At 39.0% G+C, this 25,437-nt stretch overlaps 1 protein-coding gene, 1 long non-coding RNA gene and 1 pseudogene across 8 annotated transcripts in view; 1 reads left to right on the top strand and 2 right to left on the bottom strand.

Moving 5' to 3' along the window:
* The window catches only part of AMN1 (antagonist of mitotic exit network 1 homolog), a 65,727-nt gene extending 42,312 nt beyond the window's left edge, over nt 1-23,415 (bottom strand). Inside the window, exons 1-2 of one of the 7 annotated variants that reach the window (XM_027129293.1) lie at nt 23,285-23,398; nt 21,070-21,134 (exon numbers count right to left, since the gene is read on the bottom strand). Coding sequence is in view for 1 of the 7 variants with exons in the window: in XM_027129291.1 (XP_026985092.1) it covers nt 23,285-23,322 (38 nt within the window). In the remaining 6 variants the exon portion in view is untranslated. Of the gene's footprint in view, nt 1-569; nt 575-21,069; nt 21,135-23,284 lie in introns of those variants that run through there. The other 6 variants (XM_027129292.1, XM_027129296.1, XM_027129295.1 and 3 more) reach the window with 6 other exon arrangements.
* Nucleotides 10,288-10,757, bottom strand: LOC113632306 (40S ribosomal protein S15a pseudogene; annotated as a pseudogene).
* Nucleotides 23,416-23,419: 4 nt separating the features above from the next.
* LOC113632307 (uncharacterized) lies at nt 23,420-25,381 on the top strand. The gene is made up of 2 exons (XR_003437757.1): nt 23,420-24,678; nt 24,792-25,381. It is a non-coding gene; the product is annotated as an uncharacterized LOC113632307 (long non-coding RNA).
* Nucleotides 25,382-25,437: the final 56 nt, after the last annotated feature.

Genomic DNA, 25,437 nt, shown 5'->3' with positions numbered 1-25,437 from the left:
ATGAACACAGCCTGAAGGGGGCTAATGAGCCACAGCTAGGCAGGAGGGAGTCAGGGAAAAAGTGTGGACCTGCCTAAGAGGCAAGAAGCCATTGTTTTGGGGTGCACGAGGAGAGGGGATTCCTTACCTATCTGCCCACAGAAGGCAGAGCACCGCCTAAATGAGCTCCAGAGACTGGTGTGAGCCACGGCTATCAGCTCAGACACCAGAGATGGGCAGGAAACACTAACGCTGCTGCAGCCACCAAGGATCCTGTGTGCAAGCGCAGGTCACTAACCATACCCACAGGGAGCCTGTGCAACCCACCACTACCAGGGTCCCATGATCCAGGGACAACTTCCCTGGGAGAACACACATGGTGCGCCTCAGCCTGTTGCAATGTCACACTGGCCTCTGCCACTACTGGCTCACCCCGTATTCCAATTATAACTACTGCACTCATCCCTCCTCCTGGCATGAGTGAGCCAGAGCCCCTAATCAGCCGATGCTTTAACCGCATCTTGTCTGGGCAGGAACAGAAGCCTGAGGGCAACCTACAGGAAGAGGTGGCGGCAAAACCAAAGCTGAACCCCAGGAGCTGTGCAAACAAAGAAGAGAAAGGGAAATTTCTCCGTGCAGCCTCAGGAGCAATGGATTAAATCCCCACAATCAACTTGAGGTACCCTGCATCTGTGGAATACCTGAATAGACAACAAATCAACCCAAAATTGAGGAGGTGGACTTTGGGAACAACTGTGGACTTGGGGTTTGCTGCCTGCAACTGACTTCTTTCTGATTTTTATGTTTATTGTAGTATGGTTTTTAGTGCTTGTTATCATTGGTAGACTTGTTTATTGGTTTCGTTGCTCTCTTTTTTTAAAGTATTTTATTTTAATAATTAAAAATTTTTTTTATTTTAATAGTTTTATTTTACTTATTTTTTTTTCTTTCTTTTTTTTCTCCCTTTTCGTCTGAGCTAGTTGGCTGACAGGGTCTTGGTGCTCCGGCCTGGTGTCAGGCCTGAGCCTCTGAGGTGGAAGAGCTGAGTTCAGGACACTGGTCCACCAGAGACCTCATGGCCCCATGTAATATCAATTGGCGAGAGCTCTCCAAGCAATCTCCATCTCAATGCTAAAACCCAGCTCCCCTCAATGGCCAGCAAGCTCCAGTGCTGGACACCGCATGCCAAACAACTAGCAAGACAGGAACACAACCCCACCCATTAGTAGAGAGGCTGCCTAAAATCATAGTAAGTTCACAGACATCCCAAAACACAGCACTGGACTCAGCCCTGCCCAACTGAAAGACAAGATCCAGCCCCACCCACCAGAACACAGGCACCAGTCCCGTACACCAGGAAGCCTACACAAGCAACTAAACCAACCTTACCCACTCGGGGCAGACACCAAAAACAATGGAAACTATGAACCTGCAGGCTGTGAAAAGGACATGCCAAACACAATAAGTTAAACAAAATGAGAAGACAGAGAAATATGCAGAGATGAAGAAGCAAGGTAAAAACCCACCAGACCAAACAAATGAACAGGAAATAGGCAGTCTACCTGAAAAAAAATTCAGAGTAATGATAGTAAAGATAATCCAAAATCTTGGAAATAGACTGGAGAAAAAAAGAGGAAACGTTTAACAAGAACCTAGAAGAACTAAAGAGTAAATACACAATGATGAACAACACAATACATGAAATTAAAAACTCTCTAGAAGGAATCAATAGCAGAATAACTGAGGCAGAAGAACAGATAAGTGACCTCGAAGATAAAATAGTGGAAATAACTACCACAGAGCAGAATAAAGAAAAAAGAATGAAGTGAATTGAGGACAGTCTCAGAGACCTCTGGGACAACATTAAACGCACCAACATTCATATTACAGGGATCCCAGAAGAAGAAGAGAAAAAGAAAGAGTCTGAGAAAACATTTGAAGACATTATAGTTGAAAACTTCCCTAACATGGGAATGGAAATAGTCAAGCCCAGGAAGCACAGAGAGTCCCATACAGGATAAATCCAAGGAGAAACACACCAAGACACCTATTAATCAAACTATCAAAAATTAAATACAAAGAAAAAATATTAAAAGCAGCAGGATAAAGCAAGAAATAACATACAAGGGAACCACCCCCCCCATAAGGTTAACCACTAATCTTTCAGCAGAAACTTTGCAAGCCCGAAGGGAGTGGCAGGACATATTTAAAATGATGAAAGGGAAAAACCTACAACCAAGATTACTCTACCCAGCAAGGATCTCATTCAGATTCAATGAAGATATTAAAACCTTTACAGACAAGCAAAACTTAAGAGCATTCAGCACCACCAAACCAGCTTTACAACAAATGCTAAAGGAACTTCTCTAGGCAGGAAACACAAGAGAAGGAAAAGACCTAGAAACACAAACCGAAAACAATTAAGAAAATGCTAATAGGAACATACATATCAACAATTACCTTAAATGTAAATGGGTTAAATGCTCCAACCAAAAGACACAGACTGGCTGAATGGATACAAAAACAAGACCCATATATATGCTGTCTAAAAGAGACTGACTTCAGACCTAGGGACACATACAGACTGATAGTGAGGGAATGGAAAAAGATATTCCATGCAAATGGAAATCAAAAGAGAGCTGGAGTAGCAATTCTCATATCAGACAAAATAGACTTAAAGACTATCACAAGAGACAAAGAAGGACACTACATAATGATCAAGGACACTACATAATGATCAAGGACACTACATAATGATCATAATGATCAATCCAAGAAGAAGATATAACAATTGTAAATATTTATGCACCCAACACAGGAGTACATAAGGCACATACTAACAGCCATAAACGGGGAAATCGACAGTAACACATTCATAGTAGGGGACTTTAACACCCCACTTTCACCAATGGACAGATCATCCAAAATGAAAATAAATAAGGAAACACAAACTTTAAATGACACATTAAACAAGATGGACTTAATTGATATTTATAGGACATTCCATCCAAAAACAACAGAATACACTTTCTTCTCAAGTGCTCATGGAACATTCTCCAGGATAGATCATATCTTGGGTCACAAATCAAGCCTTGGCAAATTTAATAAACTTGAAATTGTATCAAGTATCTCTTCCGCCCACAACACTATAAGACTAGATATCAATTACAAGAAAAAAACTGTAAAAAATACAAACACATGGAGGCTAAACAATACGCTACTAAATAACCAAGATCACTGAAGAAATCAAAGAGGAAATCAAAAAATACCTAGAAACAAATGACAGTGAAAACACGATGAGTCAAAATCTACAGGATGCAACAAAAGCAGTTCTAAGAGGGAAGTTTATAGCAATACACTCCTACCTAAAGAAACAAGAAAAATCTCAAATAAACAACCTAACCTTACACCTAAAACAATTAGAGAAAGAAAAACAAAAAAACCCTAAAGTTAGCAGAAGGAAAGAAATAAAAAAGATCAGATCGGAAATAAATGAAAAAGAAATGAAGAAAACTATAGCAAAGATCAATAAAACTAAAAGCTGATTCTTTGAGAAGATAAACAAAATTGATAAACCATTAGCCAGACTCACCAAAAAAAAAAAGGGAGAAGACTCAAATCAACAAAATTAGAAATGAAAAAGGAGAAGTAACAACTGGCACTGTAGAAATCCAAAGAATCATGAGGGATTACTACAAGCAACTAAATAACAATAAAATGGACAACCTGGAAGAAATGGACAAATTCTTAGAAAAGCACAACCTTCCAAGAATGAACCAGGAAGAAATAGAAAATATAAACAGACCAATCACAAGCACTGAAATTGAAACTGTGATTAAAAATCTTCCAACAGGGCTTCCCTGGTGGCACAGTGGTTGAGAGTCTGCCTGCCGATGCAGGAGACACGGGTTCGTGCCCCGGTCTGGGAAGATCCCACGTGCCGCGGAGCGGCTGGGCCCGTGAGCCATGGCGGCTGAGCCTGCGCGTCCAGAGCCTGTGCTCCGCAACGGGAGAGGCCATAACAGTGAGAGGCCCGCGTACCGCAAAAAAAAAAAAAAAAATCTTCCAACAAACAAAAGCCCAGGACCAGACGGCTTCACAAGCGAATTCTAACAAACATTTAGAGAAGAGCTAACACCTTTCCTTCTCAAACTCTTCCAGAATACAGCAGAGGGAGGAACACTCTCAAACTCATTCTACAAGGCCACCATCACCCTCATACCAAAACCAGACAAAGATGTCACAAAAAAAGAAAACTACAGACCAATATCACTGATGAACATAGATGCAAAAATCCTCAACAAAATACTAGCAAAGAGAATCCAACAGCACACTAAAAGGATCATACACCATGATCAAGTGGGGTTTATCCCAGGAATGCAAGGATTCTTCAATATATGCACGTCAATCAATGTGATACACCACATTAACAAACTAAAGGATAGAAACCATATGATAATCTCAATAGATGCAGAAAAAGCTTTTTATAAAATTCAACACCCATTTATGATAAAAACTCTCCAGAAAGTAGGCATAGAGAGCACTTACCTCAACGTAATAAAGGCCATATATGACAAACCTAAAGCCAACATTGTTCTCAATGGTGAAAAACTGAAACCATTTCCTCTAAAATCAGGAACAAGACAAGGTTGCCCACTCTCACCACTATTATTCAACATAGTTTTGGAAGTTTTAGCCACAGCAATCAGAGAAGAAAGAGAAGTAAAAGGAATCAAAATTGGAAAAGAAGTAAAACTGTCACTGTTTACAGATGACATGATACTATTCATAGAGAATCCTAAAGAGGCTACCAGAAAACTACTAGAGCTAATCAATGAATCTGGTATAGTAGCAGAATACAAAATTAATGCAGAGAAACCTCTTGCATTCCTATACACTAATGATGAAAAACCTGAAAGAGAAATTAAGGAAACACTCCCATTTACCATTGCAACAAAAAGAATAAAATACCTAGGAATAAACCTACCTAAGGAGACAAAAGACCTGTATGCAGAAAACTATAAGACACTGACGAAAGAAATTAAAGATGATATAAACAGACGGAGAGATATACCATGTTCTTGGATTGGAAGAATCAACACTGTGATAATGACTATTCTACCCAAAGCAATCTACAGATTCAACACAATCCCTATCAAACTACCAATGGGATTTTTCACAGAACTAGAACAAAAAATTGCACAATTTGTATGGAAACACAAAAGACCCCGAATAGCGAAAACAATCTTGAGAACGAAAAACGGAGCTGAAGGACTCAGGCTCCCTGGCTTCAAAGTATATTACAAATCTAGAGTAATCAAGGCAGTATGGTACTGGCACAAAAACAGAAATATCAATCAATGGAACAGGATAGAAAGCCCAGAGATAAACCCGTGCACATATGGTCACCTTATCTTTGATAAAGGCAGCAAGAGTACACAATGGAGAAAAGACAGCCTCTTCAATAAGTGGTGCTGGGAAAACTGGACAGCTACATGTAAAAGAATGAAATTAGAACACTCCCTAACACCATACACAAAAATAAACTCGAAATGGATTAAAGATCTAAATGCCAGACAGTATAAAACTCTCAGTGGAAAACATAGGCAGAACATTCTTTGACATAAATCACAGCAAGATCTTGTTTGGTCCACCTCCTAGAGTAATGTAAATAAAACCAAAAAGAAACAAATGGGACCTAATGAAACTTCAAAGCTTTTGCACAGCAAAGGAAACCATAAACAAGACGAAAAGACAGTCCTCAGAATGGGAGAAAATATTTGCAAATGAAGCAATGGACAAAGGATTAATCTCCAAAATATACAAGCAGCTCATGCAGCTCAATATCAAAACAATGAACAACCCAATCCAAAAATGGGCAGAAGATCTAAATAGACATTTCTCCAATGAAGATATACAGATTGCCAACAAACACATGAAAGGATGCTCAACCTCACTAATCATTAGAGAAACGTAAATCAAAACTACAATGAGGTATCACCTCACACAGGTAGAATGGTCGTCATCAAAAAATCTACAAACAATAAATGCTGGAAACGGTGTGGAGAAAAGCGAACCCTCTTGCACTGTTGGTGGGAATGTAAATTGATACAGCCACTATTGAGAACAGTATGGAGGTTCCTTAAAAAACTAAAAATAGAACTACCATATGACCCAGCAATCCCACTACTGGGCATATACCCTGAGAAAACCATAATTGAAAAAGAGTCATGTACCACAATGTTCATTGCAGCACTATTTACAATAGCCAGGACATGGAAGCAACCTAAGTGTCCACTGACAGATGAATAGATAAAGAAGATATGGCACATATATACAATGGAATATTACTCAGCCATGAAAAGAAAGGAAATTGAGTTATTTGTAGTGAGGTGGATGGACCTAGAGTGTGTCATACAGAGTGAAGTAAGTCAGAAAGAGAAAAACAAATACCATATGCTAACACATATATGTGGAATCTAAAAAAAAAAAAAAAGGTTCTGAAGAACCTAGGGGCAGGACAGGAATAAAGCAGATGTAGAGAATGGACTTGAGGACATGGAGAGGGGGAAGGGTAAGCTGGGATGAAGTGAGAGAGTAGCACTGACATATATACACTACCAAATGTAAAACAGATAGTTAGTGGGAAGCAGCTTCATTGCACGGGGGGAGATCAGCTCGGTGATTTGTGACCACGTAGAGGGGTGGGAGGGAGACGCAAGAGGGAGGGGTATGGGGATATATGTATACATATAGCTCTTTCACTTTGTTATACAGCAGAAACTAACACAACATTGTAAAGCAATTATACTCCAATAAAGATATTTTTAAAAAGTAACAAAAAAATAAATTAAAAAAATAACAAAAATAAAAATCCCCTTGTCCCTCCTGCAGTTGACCACTGTGAGTAGCAGATGATCGGAAAAAAGTGAAATCATTTACACTGGTATGGGGCACACCAATTTTATGATCATAAGGGATGGCAATAACTCCAGAACCTGGGGAGGGAACACTTTAGACCCTGGGAAGTAAGTACTTAAGGAAGGGGAGGAACTAATGCTTCCTTCCACCTCTAGATCCAGCATTGCACCTTGGCAAAACAATTGTATGGTCCACCTGAGGCAAGCAGCCGCTGCAGCTGACAATCTGACCTACTGTTGGATTTCTCATCATTGTCTTTGTGCTATGATAACTGAATAATTCATGTAAATATGGAAGGCCTTGAACTATTCTGCTTTGCCTAGCCTCTCTTCATAAGGGTATAAAAACATGGACCAGCACAACTTGTTTCAATATGACAAATACAAATGCATGTTTTCCTTGATGTCCAAGTGATCTTGAGCTACGTGTTAACAATCAAGGCTGCAACTACTCAGTGACACTTTCCCATGTGATATATGCAAAACAATGTCATGGTGATCCAAATCAAGTTTAACAATAAATCCAAACTAGAGTGACCTGTGTCTCTTGGTTTTATATGCTTGTCTATAGAGAACAGGCCACGGAATATCTCTCAGTTGGGTTTCTTTCTTGGCCCATCTATTATATATGTCCCTGTAATTACAGATAACAGCACCAAAGATTAGCAGGTAAACTTAAATTTCCTTGTGCAGGCCATAATGGAGAATATCCTGGGCTTACACTACATCTTGGATTTCTGAAATAAAACCTACTGGTCTCCCCTGGGATTTAGTCACAGTTGCCTGACTCTGGGACTCTGGAGTCATAGCTGAAGTCAATATTGCCAGTTGGCCTCATCCTCCTTTTGGGAGCGATATTAATAGCTTTAGTTGATTGCTGTATGACACAAATTGAATATATTTGGTCCTAGCCTCTGCTGATTAAATGAATCAGTGTGATGAAGAAGCGTCATACTCATGTGATAATTTGTCAGAAGCCAAGGTGGTAGGACCAAAAGGTGAAATGTTGGGAAAGGCAGTTCTCTACAGGTTTTTCATGGCCTTACCTTTCTTGCTGGGAATGACAAGATTATAAGGCCCTGACACTCTATCTGGGCCACTCTCAGGGTTGTGTTTACAATGAGCAACACTGTGAGATAATGTCTCCCTCCAGAACAAAGAGGTTGCTTACTGCTTGCTATAAAATGCAGAGTCCCCAGATTCAGAGTCTGTCTCCTGTAACACAACCTACCCTTTGTGTAGGTATCCAGCTTGGCCTTCTGTGTTGCTGGCGTGTGTCTTGGAGGTCAAGGGGAAGTGACATAAACATGCTAATGCTCATGCTGCTTGTTGTGCAATGAATAATAAAGTCCTTAGGGTCTCTGACCCAAGACCCAAGCCTTCAGTCTTCTACCAGCATTCGCAAAACAAGACCAAGCTAAAAACATTTTAGCTTGAATAAGAGAAAAATCAGATTCCACAATCACTCCTCTTACATTTTCCTTTATACAGATTTCAGCTATATTTTAAATGTTTTCTTCTTTCCATGATAATACCCTCTTTTCTCCCCCCTCCCTCTTTTTTTTTTTTTTTTTTTTTTTTCGGTGTACGCCCGCCTTTTCCCTTTTTCAGCAGGCAGCCTCTCAACCACTGCGCCACCAGGGAAGCCCCCCCACCTCCCTCTTCCTCTCAGTCTTTTTCATTTTGTTCTTGGTCTCTTCTCTGAGCTCAGGCTGTGCAATGTGTTCCACAGAATAAAGGGTTTCCTCGTTCTGTTCCAGTTCCCTACAGCAGCACTAGCAGAGAGCCGGGACAGAAACAAATTAAATATTTCTTAATATGCTGCTATGAGAACTATTAAATGGCTCACAAAGACCATCCAAAAAGCCTGTTGGTCAAACAAAGCAAGTTTATTAAATTCGCTGCAGTGAGGGTTTAACAGGGTTTTGATAGTGTCTTAATAGGGGAAAGGTAGGGAAGAGTATATTCAGGATTTGGGGGTGAAAGCTCAAGTAGTTTAAGAGGGTTCTCCTCCTCTAAGATGGGGAATGGGATAGGATTAGGCAAAATTTGTGATGTAATGGTTTAAGAATGATGGACATGGGGTCTTGAAGTAAGCCTCATGAATAATCTATCCTGATAAATATAATGTTAGCCCTAACAATCAAAATGTTCACCTTAAAAACCAAATGTTTATTTAGATAAACTGACTGCAGAAATTTCCTGGAGCAAAAAGTTATATTGACATAAGCAATCTTAGTTCTCAATCCCAAAGGTTAACATAGGTGGTCTCAGTTCTCAAGACAAAAATTAAAAGTGATCAGCTAAAACTAAACAAATCTTCAAAAGCTGTAAAAAAAAAAAAAGGGTATGGGTGTGGGAGGAGAAATAGATATCTCACCCAATATGAACTGCTCTAAATTTTATAGTTAAAATAAACAACTTATTAATATTTAGCCAATCAATTATACAGTAAATTAATCTAACAAAGAAATGAATTCAGGCAAAATGGCCTGCTTCTAATGTAAGTGTTGCATAAAATTTGGTCTTTGGCCTCCTTTTCTTCTCTCTATATCTTCTTCCTCAAACTTAACCATGGCTTCACCTACTATCTATAAATTTACTCCTAATCTTAGACTTACTCCTTGATATCTCTTTCAAATTAAAAATTATATTTTCCAAGGAAGACACACAGATGACCAATATATGAAAAGATGCTCAATATCACTAATCATCAGAAAAATGCAAATCAAAATCACAATGAGATGTCACCTCACACCTGTCAGAATGGCTATTATCAAAAAGACAACAAATAACAAGTGTTGGCAAGGATGTGGAGAAATGGGAATCCTTGTGCATTGTTGGTGGGAATGTAAATAGGTGTAGGTGCTATGGAAAACAGTACAAAGGTTCCTCAGAAAATTAAAAATAGAACTACCATATGATCCAGCAATTCCACTTTTGGGTATTTATCCAAAGAATATGAAAACACTAATTTGAAAAGATATCTGCACTCCCATGTTCACTGCAACGTTATTTACAGTAGCCAAAATAAGGAAATAACCTAAGTGTCCATCAATGGATGAATGTATAAAGAAGATGTGGTATATATACTGTGGAATATTATTCAGCCATAAAAAAGAATGGAATCTTGCCATTTGCAACAACATGGATGGACCTAGAGAGCATTATGCTAAGTGAAATAAGTCAGACAGAGAAAGACAGATACCATATGACTTCTCTTATATGTGAAGTCTAAGAACAAAAACGAAAAAACCCCAAACAAAAGTTCATAGCTACAGAAAACAGATTGGTGGTTCTCGGAGGTGGGGGGTGGGAGAAATGGGTTAATTGTTCGGGTTTTTTTAGTTTAAATAAATTGAATTAAAAAAATTTTGTTTGTTTGTTTTTGTCCTCTGAGGCCTTTTATTTGCACGTATGTATTACATCCCTAGAAAAAGAATCCAAGGATTTTCCCTCCTGTGTGTTTTCGTCTTGCTTCTTCATGGTCCATGACGCCAGCTGAGGTTGTCAGTACAATGAAACCAAACTGACGGGACGGGAGCAGGTTATTCTGCCATTTTTCTAGATCTTTGAGTTGCACATCAAACCTGGGGCTGATCACTCCACACTTATTTATCCTGCCTGTGAGGTTCACAACAATTTTCCCAGCCCTGTGATCATCGATGATTTCAAATTCGCCAACGTAACCATGCTTCATCATCACAGTGAGAAACCTGACGATGACTTTGGAGCATGGCCTAATAAGAACCTGGCGTTTGCCTCTCTTTTCGGCATTGTTGATACTCTTGAGAGCATCAGCCAGGGCATTCATGTGCACCATTATGGTGGCATGGAAAGATGGTGGAAAGAAAAGCTGAATTAAAAATGTTTTAAATTATATTTCTAACTGCCTATTTCAACTGGATGTTCTGATTAATTTTCCTGAAAAGATACTTACTCCTCCACAATTATCTAACGATATCACCATCCTCCTGGTCAATGAAGCTAAAAACTTTACAGTAATTTTTAATTTTTGCCTTTCCTTGCTCCCCTTATTCAAAATTGTTCACCATATCACAGATCCAAAGGATTCTCCAAGGCAGTGCTACTCAAAGTGCTGGTCCAGTGAAGAGGTTAAGAATTTATGCAAGGATGTAAACCAACCAGTTTTCCGTCACGGAGAAGTCCCATTCCTGTGGACTTAATAGTGCACTTAGTAAAACAGTTGACTGCTATTCTGAACCAAGCTTGTTACCAAAGTAACAGAAACCCAAGGTAACCCAGAAACAGCTTGCTGAACAACTGCCAGCCTGACCATATCTCATCCCAAAAAAGGTTAGAAAATATTATCCTAAATGTGGACCTTTACATGGGAGACAACACTTTAGTATGACAATGAAGGTCATATGGTCATCTTTTTGCTTTAATTCCAATTTTTGGATAATTTTTCTTAATATATTCTTGTTTCCTCTTTTTTCACTAAGCACTATGTTTTCAAGTTCCATCCATGTGAATATATACACATTTACTCTTTACTTTTCTAATAGCTGCATAACATTCCATGGCACCTCTCCCAGTGATGGACATTCCAATTCTCTTTTACCAGAATGAATTCTGCAAGAACATCTTCACATATGTCTCCTAGTTTGGGCTCTCCTTACTCTTTTCCAAAATTTTAAAACAGTTTCCTGTCTTCTTATTCTTAACTGCTCCCTAATTCAACTCTCCCTCTGCTCCCAGCAGTTCCAAAACCTTTGATAGCTTCCCATGTTACAGAATTAAACACTTATTTCATTGTGGTGGCCAAGGTTCTGATCCTAATTATCTGGCTTTATGTCTTACTATTCATATTGTATTCTCCAGCCAAATAGAAATACTATTTTCTGGTCTTCTCATATATTTCTAACTTTCCTGTTCATCAAGCCTTTGCTCTTATTATTATACTCCTCTTTTTTTTAAATTAAATTTATTTATTTATTTTTGGCTGCATTGGGTCTTCGTTGCTGCACGTGGGCTTTCTCTAGTTGTGGCGAGCAGGGGCTACTCTTCGTTGCGGTGTGCGGGCTTCTCATTGCGGTGGCTTCTCTTGTTGCAGAGCACGGGCTCTAGGTGCACAGGCTTCAGTAGTCGTGGCATGCAGGCTCAGTAGTTGTGGCTTGTGGGCTCTAGAGCACAGGCTCAGTAGTTGTGGCGCAGAGGCTTAGTTGCTCCACAGCATATGAGATCTTCCCGGACCAGGGATCGAACTCGTGTCCCCTGCATTGGCAGGCAGATTCTCAACCACTGTGCCACCAGGGAAATTCCTGTACTCCCTCTTGAACGCATTTCCTCCCATTTGTAAATCCAGCTTTTGTGGTATTATTACACCTAGATTATATTTATTCATATACTTGTCTTGTGCTAGTCCCATAAGACTATACCTCTTTTATGCTAGTTATTTCCAACAATCATCAGCATAGTGCTTCATATGCCACATGTCCTCTTTATATACATGCTTAACTGAATAGTAACTCCTAAAAATAAGGAACTGTGGGTACAAAGAGACAAAAGACTTGATTCTGGCCCCAGGAGTTCATAGGATCATTTGCATGGAACCCTCACGGAGCCTTAGAATAGAGATTGGAACTAAGAGTAGGAATTAAGCTAGGCCTTAGGAAAAAAGGTCAGGTCTTAGGTAACATATTCCTTGTTACAGTGCTTTCCATGGTAGGAATGATATAACATTAATAACTAACATAAATGAATACTTACTATGTGCCAAGCACTGTTTTATGGAATTTACATGTACTGGCTTTTAATCTTCACAGCAGTTCAGTAAGGTAGGTAATAATATCATCATCTTCCATTTACAGAGGAGAAAACTGAATCCCAGATAAGTTGAAACATTTGCTCAAGATTGTATAACTAGTAAATGGTAGGTGTATGTATAGAACCCATGTAGTCTGTTTTCCTAACTTGCACCCTTAACTTACTCTGTCTTTACTAACAGAAAGGATATTCTGTTTGGATGAGGTGTAAAAGTTTCACCAAGAACTAAAGTAAAGATACTTTTCTCAGGACTCTACACAAGTCTGAGAATCAACAAAGGAGAATCAACAGATTTCCCTTTTATGAAAATTGACTGTGGACCAAGGGCCAGAAGTTTATGAGATATAATGCAAATGTCAAATCCTACTGTTTTAGAAGGCACTCAGTAGATTATAGTGATTGTTCTCCTTAGCCTTAACTTTTTTACATGGGAATAATAATGGACTGAAAGCTCCTGGAGAGAAGCAATTGCCATTATAACTGCAATTTTCAGCACAATTTCTGGTGTGAAATAACTAATAATAACAATAACTAACGTTTAGTAGTGTTTATTATTTGCTAGTGTTAAAGTAAAATAAAATGGAGACCAAGCTTGAAAATCCTCCAAGCAAACAAAACCAGTTAGGCTGCATAAGTTAAACTTAATCTATTGATAGCTTATTTCATGAACTTAAGCAAAAGGTAACATTATTTCTTGTATATGCCTCTGATAACAATAAGCAAAACTTAAATCATCTTCTAAAATAGTATAAGATAAACACTTTTAACCAGTCTCCTGTCATCTGTAAACTCCCACTGTAACAACCAATCATCGTAAATGTTAAACAACTTCCTCATTCTCACTTTAAAAACCATCCTGTAACTACATGCCTCTGAGCTTCTAACCACTTTCAGTTTGAAGTCTCTCTGTTCACAAATAGCTTATTTGTCACTCAATAAAATATTCGTATCAAATAAATCTCTCTGAATTTTCTTTTGACAGTTTTTGGTGTCAGAAGTGGGACCTACAGAAGATCCCTGATTAGTCAAGAGGCTGGTGAGTAAACAAGTGCCAGTACTCATGGAGCCCATTATGCTCACTGTTTTCTCACTGACCAAGAAGTTTCACAGTACACCTCTCTTGAATCCAAGCTTCACTCCCTTTCGTGTTGAGCTCTCCAATTTTATTGAGCAACTATTGTTGAAACTTTTTGATAAGTCACCCTATTCTGTTCAAAAAGGGGCGGGAGTGTAATTTCCTGTGTTTCAGAACAGCTGTTCAAAAGCAGGACCCCTCAGAGTTAAGATGTCCTGGAGAATCTAAGGTGAAGATGGGTTCCACCTGGTCCAAATCACAGACCAGGATCTTGTGCCTTTTGGAAAAATGGGTGAACTTTATGAAGGATGACTGGAATTGCAGTGGCCACTTTGGGGAACCTTTAATTTAGATAAGATAGTCCACCTTAGGGACACCCTTAAAAAGAGAATATTCCAAATTTCTCAGAAACGATGGTAGGCAAAAGCTTCTAAAAGACAAAATGACTCCAAAAACAGCTTCTCTAAAAGAATCCTTACAGCACACAGAAAAAAATTTACCAAAAAAATTTTGGTAGAAAGCTCTAGCCATCAGCAGGTAACCTTAATTTATTACATCTGCCAGAAATAATTTGGATCCAGCTATTCTTTTGAGTTTTATATTACTGTACCTGACACATGGTTAAAATTTAAAAATGAAAGTTATACAATCTCTGTTTGTGTCTGTCTATATATTTATGTATATATGAATTCATGTATGGTGTGTGATATTTTTTAAAGAGCTCTATTTAATCTGCTTAAAGGAAAATAAGCACTTATATAAATTAAGTGCTCTTAAAACTCTCAGAAATATAGAAACTAATCCAAATGCTTTTCAAGTTGGTGTGATCTGGAATGATATTTGGTAAATAAAAGCTACTTTAAATGTGTTGGTTTAATAAAATAGGGTTGTCAACATTAAATATAATGCAAATATACAAACATTTCTACCCAGGTTTACTAATAAAATAAGCTCGTGCTATCTCTATATTATAAAATTTGGCAGCAAGAAAAACAATATAAGATGATGATTAGCTGTTTAATGTTTAATCCAAGCACATTTACTAAAAACAAGTAAATTAAATAGATGTAAGATAAAAGTTTATGCTAAGTTAACTTAAATGATGGATATTCATTATCTATTATATCCTATCTAGATCATTTCCAAATAAGATAATATACTGAAACATTAATTGCTAAACATAAATTTATCATAAGTTTTTGGCTTCTTAATTTTTACAGATAAAAGCTACTTGGGGTTATAATAAACATGTCTTTTGCCAGATTAAAAAACCGTACTATCGGAAATATGAACAGGTCAATTATGAATGTGAATGAAGTTGAATCAGCAACTTAAAAACCTCCCAAAAGTTCAGGACCAGATGGCTTTACAGGTGAATTCTACCAAACATTTAGAAAAAAGTTAGCACCTGTCCTTCTCAAATTATTCCAAAAAATTGCAGAATGAGGAATGCTTCCAAACTCATTCTGTGAGGCCAGCATCACTCTGATACTCAAACCAGACAAAGATATCACAAAAAAAAGAAAATTACAGGCCAATATCACTAATGAACATAAACACAAAAATCCTCAACAAAATATTAGCAAGCTGGGCTTCCCTGGTGGCTCAGTGTTGAGAGTCCACCTGCCGATGCAGGGGACACGGGTTCATGCCCTGGTCCAGGAGGATCCCACATGCCGTGGAGCAGCTGGGCCCGTGAGCCATGGCCGCTGAGCCTGCGTGTCCGGAGCCTGTGCTCCACAATGGGAGAGGCCACAACAGTGACAGGCCCGCGTACCGCAAAAAAAAAAAAAAAAAATTAGCAAGCTGAATTCAGCAGTACATGAAAAGGGTCATACACTATGATCAATGCGGATTTAACCCAGGGATGGGATTGAACTAATCTCATCCTTGAATGTTTCAATATCCACAAAGCAATTAATGTGATACGCCACATTAACAAATTGAAGAAGAAAATCATATCATCTCAATAGATGCAGAAAAAGCTTCTGACAAAATCCAACAACGATTTATGACAAAAAACTCTCAACAAAGTGGGTACAGAGGAAATATACCTCAACATAATAAAGGCCATATATGACAAGCCCACATCTAACATCATACTCAACAGTGAAAAGCTGAAGGCATCTCCTCTAAGATAAGAAACAAGACAAGGATGCTCACTCTTACCACTTCTATAGTATTGGAAGTCCTAGCCACAGCAATCAGACAAGAAAAAGAAATAAAAGGAATCCAAATCAGAAAGGAAGAAGTAAAACCATCACTGTTTGCAGATGACATGATACTACACATAGAAAATCCAAAAGACACTGTCCAAAATCCTACCATAATTCATCAATGAATTCAGTAAGGTTGCAAGATACAAATAAATATACAGAAATCTGTTGCATTTCTGTATACTAACAATGAACTATTAGACAGAGAAATTAAGAAAACAATCCCATTTACAACTGCATCAAAAAGAATAAAATACCTAGGAATAAATATAACTAAGGGGGTAAAAGATCTGTACTCAGAAAACTATAAGGCACTGATGAAAGAAATTGGAGACGACACAAATAGATGGAAAGATACACTGTGTTCATGAATTGAAAGAATTAAAAATGTTAAAATGACCATACTACTCAAGGCAATCTACAGATTCAGTGCAATCCCTATCAAAATACCAATGGCATTCTTCACAGAACTAGAAAAAATAATCTTAAATTTTGTATGGAAACACAAAAGACCCTCCAATATCCAAAATAATCTTGAGTAAGAAGGTCACAGATGGAGGTATCATGCTTCCTGATTTCAAACTATACTACAAAGCTACAGAAATCAGAAGAGTATGATACTGGCACAAAAACAGAAGTATAGATTAATGGAACAGAATAGACAGCCCAGAAATATACATTTCTGGTCAATTAATCTATGACAAAGGAGGCAAGAATATACAATGGGGAAAAGACAGTCTCTCCAGTAAGTGTTCCTGGGAAAACTGGAAGCTACATGTAAAGGAATGAAATTAGAACATTTTCTCACACCATACATAAAAATCAATTCAAAATGGATTAGAGGGGCTTCCCTGGTAGCACAGTGGTTAAGAATCTGCCTGCCAATGCAGGGGACACAGGTTCGAGCCCTGGTCCAGGAAGATCCCACATGCTGTGAAGCAACTAAGCCTGTGCACCACAACTACTAAGCCTGTGCTCTAGAGCCCGCGAGCCACAACTACTGAAGCCTGTCCACCTAGAGCCTGTGCTCTGCAACAAGAGAAGCCACCGCAATGAGAAGCTCGTGGCGCCACAATGAAGAGTAGCCCCCACTCACCGCAATTAGAGAAAGCCCGTGCCCAGCAACGAAGACCCAATGCAACAACAACAAAAAATGGATTAGCGACTTGAACGTAAGACCTGAAACCATAAAATTCCTGGAAGAAAACATAGGCAGTATGCTCTCTGACATTGGTCTTAGCAATATTTTAGGGTACGTCTCCTCAGGCAAGGAAAACAAAAGCAAAAATAAACAAGTGGGACTATATACATTAAAAAAAAAAGTACTAAAAAGCTTTTGCACAGCAAAGGAAACAATCAACAAAACAAAAAGGCCATCTACTGAATATAAAGATATTTGCAAACAGTATATCCGATATGGGGTTAATATCCAAAATATACAAAGAACTCATACAATTCAACATTAAAAAAAACAAACAACTCGATTAAAAAATGAGCAGTGGAACTGAATAGATATTTTTCCAAAGAAGACACACAGACAGCCAACAGGTACATGAAAAGATGTTCAATATCACTAATCATCAGGGAAATGCAAATCAAAACCACAGAGATATCACCTCACACCTGTCAGAATGGCTATTATCAAAAAACGACAAATAACAAGTGTAGGCAAGGACGTGGAGAAAAGGGAACCCTTGTGCACTGTTGGTGAGAATGTAAATTGGTGCAGCCACTATGCAAAACAGTATGGAGATTCCTTAAGAAATTAAAAATAGAACTACCATATGATCCAGCAATTCCACTGCTGGGTAATTATCCACAGAAAACAAAAACACTAATTCAAAAAGATATATGCACCCCTATGTTTACTGCAGCATTACTTACAATAGCCAAGACATGGACGCGACCTAAGCACCCATCAACAGATGAATGGATAAAGACGTGATATATATTTTAAAATGGAATATTACTCAGCCATTAAAAAGAATGAAATCTAGCCATTTGCAACAATATGGATGGACCTACAGGGCATTATCCTAAGTGAAGTAAGTCAGACAGAGAAAGACAAATACTGTATGATTTCACTTATATGTGGAATCTAAAAAACAAAACTGAACAAACAAAACAGAAATAGTTACAGATACAGAGAACAAAGAGCTGGTTGCCAGAGGGGAGGGGATGGGAGGCAGAAAAAACATAGGTGAGGAAGATTAAGAGGTACAAAACTTCCAGCAGCAAAATAAATGAGTCATGGGTATGAAATGTACAGTGTGGCGAATATAGTCAACAACTATATAATATCTTTATATGGTGACACTGTAACTAGATTTATCATGGTTATCATTTTGAAATTTATAGAAATACTGAATCACTATGTTGTGTAACAGTAACTAACATAGTGTTGTAGATTAATTATACTTCAAAAACAAACAGCAAACAAATTCATAGAAAAAGAGATCAGATTTGTGGTTACCAGAGGCAGGGGGAATTGGATGAAGGCAGTCAAAAGCTACAAACTTCCAGTTATAAGATAATAAGTACTAGGGATATAATGCACAACATGATAAATATAATTAACCCTGCTGTATGTTACATATGAAAGCTGTTATGAGAATAACTTCTAAGAGTTATCATAAGAAAAAACCCCTTTTTTCTATTTCTTTAATTTTGTATCTGTATAAAACAATAGATGTTCACTAAACTTATTGTGTATGTAAGTCATTATGCTGTATATTTCAGACTTACACAGTGCTGTATGTCAATTATAGCTCCACAAAACTGTAAGAAAAAATTGTACTGTGAGAAAACGTCTCTAAAAAATATAATTTTTTGTAATTATGTATTCACGAATTTGCTAATCTACTATAGGATGCTGCTATTATGACAGTTCACAACTGCATGCTTCCTAGTTTTCACTGGAAAATAAATGTTAATAAAGGTTAAAATTTATAATCAATATATAAAAAAATACTAGAAACAAGAAAGAAAGAAAACAACTTTGTATACAAAGTATGAGAGGAAAATGGGATGTAATTTTAGAAGAAGAGCATGCAAAGAATATAGGTTGTATTTTTGTTATGGAAAAAAGAAAGTAATTTTGTACAGCAATTTTGTAAAGTAAAATTACTGTTCATTCCAGAATGAGAAAGAGAAAAGGAATAACACAAACTCTAAATGGATATAGAAAGTGCTTGTTTAGAAATTTTATGTTGGAAGGTCAAAGTTAGCTAAAATTATTTATAAGGGTTTTAAAAAATGAGCTCAATAATAAACTGAAACAAACTAGAACGTTTTTACCCTCTGTGTTAAAAGCACAAAGTTTCTTAAATTATTGGTCTGCTTTTAATAAGATACAGTAAGTCCCCTACACATGAACCCTCAAGTTGCAAACTTTCAAAGATGCGAACGTGCATTCGCATGTCCAATCACATAAGTTAGTTCACGTGTCTGGCATACATAGTCACATGTGTGCATCCTCTACAAGGGTTGTGTTTTTGCGTACTTCACTGTACAGTACTGTATAGAGTACAGTAGTACAGTATCTTTATCTCAAGCCCAGGATGTCCGGAAGTAAGCGTAAAAGCAGCAGTATACAGCCGATTGTGTTAGTTGGGTGCCTAGGCTAACTTTGTTGGACTTATGAACAAATTGGACTTACAAACGCGTTCTCGGAACAGAACTTGTTTGTATGTAGGAGACTTACTGTATTATAAAAGGTTTTTCTTTACCTTTTGTGTAAACTGTCTAGGAACTAAAGATTCTGTGTCTTAGCAAAATAATTTCCTGTGCTTCATGTTACCTAACTACTTAGGAAAACTGAATCTTTACAACATTACAAGAGGTAAGGTTTTTTTGGTTTTGTTTTGTCTTTTAGAACTATGTGACTTTCTGTATTTGCTTTTGAAATCTTTTAGTTGTCACTTTGGCTGAATAGGTAACTAAGTTTTGCTTCACAGTAAAGCATTTACAATCAACTACAGGCCAAAATGCTTTGTCTTTATGGAGATTCATGGAAAGGACCCTGACAAGTACTCTGGAATACAGGTTTCTGATAACTTTAAGCTCATACCACTAAACTGAGTAAGAACTTCTAGAACTCTAATGGAGAAACTGCTTAACTCATAAACCTGCTAACCCAAGATCAAGCAAAACAAGGATTAATTACATGGGACCAAATGAACTGATGAAAATAATTATAACTTTTATGACTTTGTTTGAAACACTGTCAGTTCTTCAATGCTTGTTTTCCAGATTTAAAGAACGCTTTTTTTCCTCTCCTTCTAAGCTATCTAAACTTAAAATAATTTGGTAAAGTATACTTTTAAAAGCAAAAATGAAACATTTACTTTTTCTCCTTACCTGATCCCTTCAGAATTAAAACAAACAAATTACAAAAAAAAAAAAACAAAAAAACAACCCTTACTGAGTATTCTTATTTTCATGGCAATATAGATATTTGCATAAATTCAATAAGAATCTGTTCTCTTTGTAACAGGACACAACTAGACAAGTCCTTGGCTTGCCTTCTTAGCATAAAGAGGCTTTTAAAGATCTAACCTGAGTTTACTTATTAAGACAGTTTTAAGGATCTAAAGTTGACTTTATGGAGCCAATAAAGCCCCTTGGATATTACCAAAGCTTTGACTGGAGTATCGTATTTGAGAATGTGCATAAAATCACTGTTCCTGCTGCACTTATGTAAATAACAAGCCAAGTTTAAAAAGACTAGACTTATTTTACAAACAAATTACTTATGATTATCTTTGGTAAAAATGAGGTGACTACAGAGAGAAAAATTATGTTTAAACAGAAAACTGGCATATTCATAATCAAATTCGAGTCCTGTTTATTGTCTTTGAGGTTTTGTATCTAACTGTAAACTGGACTGGGTCCTGAACTCTTCTAGTTTTCTCCAACATCTGGCTATGACTCTCCAAACTAATATTTTCAATTTTCTCCTACCCTTCTGACTTGAAATAAAAACTAAAACTGTCCTTTTCCTCAAACTCTACAAGCTAAAGCTACCAGTCTTGATACAGACTTCAGAGAAGTCACAACAGATCATGTATAGACAAGACAACCTTCATACCTACTTCTATGTAGGCCACTCAGAGCTCAGCAGAACACCTGATGACATCATCAAAGACATTCAAACTGCAAACCAGGAAAATCTGTCAGTTTGAAACTGCCACCTTCATTCCACCTTCATCTAAAAATCCGAGCTCAATTCCAAAAATTTTCTCGACGGGCTGCTCTCTAGACTCAACAACTACATTTATAATTTGTTCCAACTAATCTTTAATATTTGCCTTTTTTTGTTTCCATAGAAATGCTTCTTATTGAATACTTGATTGCTCACACCATATAGAAGCCTACTTAGATGGAAGCTTACCTATAGCACTGCCTCCTAAAATAAGACATCCTCATGTTCATCCCATCCTAAGTAATCATGACATAGTTCAGTACTATAAGGCACTAATGCAATATTGAAAGGCTTATTTCCACAGGTCCATAAAGCTTTCTGTGATCTGCTTCCAAAGAAGACAATGTGCCCCATATATTAGAACCCAGAGACTCAGTTTATTGGAAAAGACACCAACAAAAGACTGCACTTAAACTTCATTGGGAGAGACCTTATCCTCTGCAAAATCTCTACAGTTACAGCAAGAATTTGTAAATTCTTTAGCCAGAGTTATTTTAGACAACTGCATAGCCTTAGACACCCTAACCACCCAAGACAGTGGGTGCATGTACTGTAACTGGTAAAAAAAAAATGTTGTTTCTATGTTAATATATCAAAAAGATCTTAAAGATCAGATGCCAGTCTTTAATCAAATAGGCAACGCTTCTTCCCTTGATTATTTAGTTGGTTAAATCATGGCTCCTGGGACTCTCTGCTCTGGAGAATCTTTCAATCCTTGACTACTATTCCCCTCATAGTCATTATATTAACCTCCCTAGTGCCTTGTATCCTCTCAAGAGTTTAAATGTCTTTCAGCGACTACTCACACATCATATGTTATCGATCAGGATTAGACAACTGGAAGAACTCAATGATCCCACTGACCGTATTCAGGGTGACTATGTAACTGCCGGTAACAGCAACTACATGACCATCCATGCCAAGGACTACATCAATGACCATCCATGCCAAGGACTACATCAAAGGGGTAGTGAGAGTAACACCATATTGGTTCACACTCTCAGCTTGTCGAGAGAAAGACCAAAAGTCGGAGACTTTTTAAATAAAATAAATGGAGACCAGGCTTGAAAATCCCCCAAGCTGACCAAGGCAGTTAGACTGCATAAGCGAAACCAAATCTAGTTTATATCATGAACATAAGTGACACTTAACAGGTTATTCCTTGTAAATGCCTCTAATAATCAACGTCAATTGTCTTCTTAAAATAGCGTAAGATAATCACTTTTAACCAATCCCCTGCTGTCTGTAAACTCCCAACGTAATAACCATTGTAAAGGTTAAACAACTTCCTCGCGCTCACTTTATAAGCCATCCTGTAACTACATGCCTCTGTGCTTCTGGTTTCTCCCTCAATAAAATATTCATATCAAGTAAAAAAATTTATTTTAATTAATTAATCCTTTTAATTAGGAGGTTAATCCTTTTAATACTAGGTGTTAATCTAGCTGTTAAGTAATAAGGAGGTTAATCCTTATAATACTAGGTAGCCTTCTAAGGATTTAAATACGTTAAGTTTATTGCTCACTACAACGCCATGAGATAGGTACTGTTATTATACTAATTTTGTAGATCAAGAACTAGGGCCCAGAGAGGTGAAATTACTCTCCTATAGTCACACAACTGGAGAATAATAGCAAAACCGGGAGCTGAACCCAGCAAGCACAATCAAGGATTTGAGCGCTATGTCAAAGAATCAATATTTATCCCTGTTACAGTAACTGCGTGGAACTTTGCTGAAGGCTTTTGAGAGCCCCATCCAGTGTTTTGTTTTTTGTTTTGTTTTGTTTTACCAAGGCTTTCAGCTCCCGTCAGAGACAGGCCGCTGCCAGGAACCGCCCGGGCGTGGAGCTGTCAAGGCTGACTGACAGGACATCTATCGGGGGCCAGAGGGGCAAGCCTGCCGGGCAGCCCCCTGGTACGACGGTCCTCAGCGAGGAGAAAACAAAATCAGCGACCCAGGTCTAGAAACACCCGCAGGGCCTCCTCGGAGGGAGGCAAGAAGGGGGCGGGGAAGGGAAGCCGCGCGGGGCGGCGGGCGCGGGCGGCGGGCGCGGGCGGCGCCGGGGCGGGGCGACAGGGAGGCGGGCCGGGGCGGACTCACAGATCCAGGAGCTGACTGACCCGCTGCTGGCTCGGCATCGCGGCCGCCCTCAGAAGCCTCTTCCGCGGTCCCGGGGCCGTCGAAATCCAGCCAGAGACCGTCTGTCAACTCCTGCCCCGACAAGACGCGTAGGCCCTTGTGACGTCGCCCGCCTCTTCCGGTGACCAGGCGCGGGCGCGCTGGCGACTGCCGAGCCCCTTTGGGGCGGAGCCCGGCGCCGTGCGCCGCAGCGGCGGCGGGATAAAATGGAAAGGAACCTTACTCTCAAAGAAGCGCTGCGGCAGTTGTCGTTCTGCAGACCTGCGGCCGGACTCCGGCGCTTTTCAGAGTCGGCCAGCCCCGCGCGCGACCTAGCCCGGTACCCCTGGAGCCGCGCGTGGCTGCGAGGTCGCTGCTCTTACTACAGGGGTGCGTTTCATGCTTGGCCGAGCATCGGGCGATGCACACCAGGGACCCCCTTGGATACAGACTCCGTGACCGTCAGAGAGTTTTAGCGGATCCGAGAGTGACTGCCGTTTACCGAGCACTTTGTGTAAGAAAGCACGCACTGAGATGAGTGCTTTCAGTAATTAACCATATTCTTTTTTAATCCTGTGAAGTCGGAATTATTTAGCTTATTTTACAGATGAGGACATTACGTGCCTACAAAAAGCTCAGTAAGCATTTCATCACGGAGACAGGGGCTTGTGTTTAAATCAGAAGGGTTTCTAAAGAAGAGGGACCTTTCCCCAGGTGGAATTGTCTCTCCTTGGTTATGCTGCAGAGTACTTGCTACTTTTTGGTGCTTTTTCATTCTTCCTTGTAGATTAACTTGTTGTTTATATGTCTTCCTTTTGTAAGCTTTTGAAAATTGGAACCCAGTCTTGTTCATCTCTTCAGGATGCTTGCTTATTCAATCAGCACGCATTTACCAAGCACTGAAGGAGGGCAGGGATTGTGCTGAGTGCTGAGGCTTCAGTGGTGAACCCTTGAACCAGACAAGTAAAAAGACAATCAGAACAACTGTTAAATACTAAGATGGAGTTAGTTCTGCCGGAACACCCATGGAAGGGTGGGGGGAGCAGGTTGAGAGAAAAACGTGGCCTGTTAGGGACTGCAAATAGTTCAGGATGGCTACAGTGGAGAGTGGTGAGGTGCGTGTAGAGGAGGGAACAGGCAAACTTCTTCTATAAGGGGGCAGAAAATAAATATTTTAGGTTTTGTGGGACATCCCTTGTTGCTGAACCGAACTGGGCTCCGCGTGTCCTACCTGAAGCCAAGCTGATCTACTGACAACTGGGTTGTGGTGAGGGAAAGTACAGGGCGCCAAGCAAGATGAACAGGCAGCGGATGATCAAAAGACCGGAACTCACCTGATGGCTTTCAGGCAAGAGTTTTTAAAGGCAACACTACAGGTGAGGGTGGCAGGGTGCATGATCAGCTCACGGACATTTTTCTGATTGGTTGGTAGTGAGGTAACAGGGTGATGTTTGGGGAATATTAATTATCATCCTTTGGTTCCATCCAGTCTGGGGGTCTGTGTGCTTGTGGTCAAGGTGTGTTCAACATCCTCTGCCTGGTTGGGGATCTTAGTTTCTTCAGAACAACTCAAAGATATGCATCAGATTGTTATCTATATCCCTTCAGGAGAGCTAGGAGTTCTGTGGCTATTGTTCTAATCATTAACTGCTTGAGTCTGCTCTGGAACTCATGGAAGGCCAAGCAAGAAGCAGGGGATATGAAAAGTTTGTACCCAGGAAGGCCTCACAGGGTCCTGCTTTGTTTCAGTCCCACTTTTCTTTGATACTCCTCAATCCTGAGGGGAACAGGGACGGGACAAGAAAGGGAATAAGTTTTGGACAAGAGAGGTTAATCATAAACTTGGCAGGGAAACTCGGTTTTAGGAGGACTGGGTTTCATCCTTGACCTTAGGAGGTCACAGCTGCTCACCTTGTAGCTGAAAAGCAGCCATAGACCATATGAATGGCAGGGGTGGGGGAGGTGTGTTCCAATAAAACTTTATGGATGCTGAGGTTTGAATTTCATGTAGTTGTCAGTGTTATGAAATATCATTCATCTTCTGATTTTTTTCAACCATTAAAAAATGTAAAAACCTTACATTGAAAACTGTACAAAAACAGGCAGCAGCCTGGGTTGGATGGCTGTGGTGGCTT

This window comes from Aethalodelphis obliquidens, unplaced genomic scaffold (assembly GCF_003676395.1).
Source record: "Aethalodelphis obliquidens isolate GAN/ISIS:26980383/991018 unplaced genomic scaffold, ASM367639v1 scaffold36, whole genome shotgun sequence".
NCBI classification, from domain to species: Eukaryota; Metazoa; Chordata; class Mammalia; order Artiodactyla; family Delphinidae; genus Aethalodelphis; species Aethalodelphis obliquidens.
Note: the sequence above shows the minus strand (reverse complement) of the source record. Positions and strands in the feature narration are given on the sequence as shown.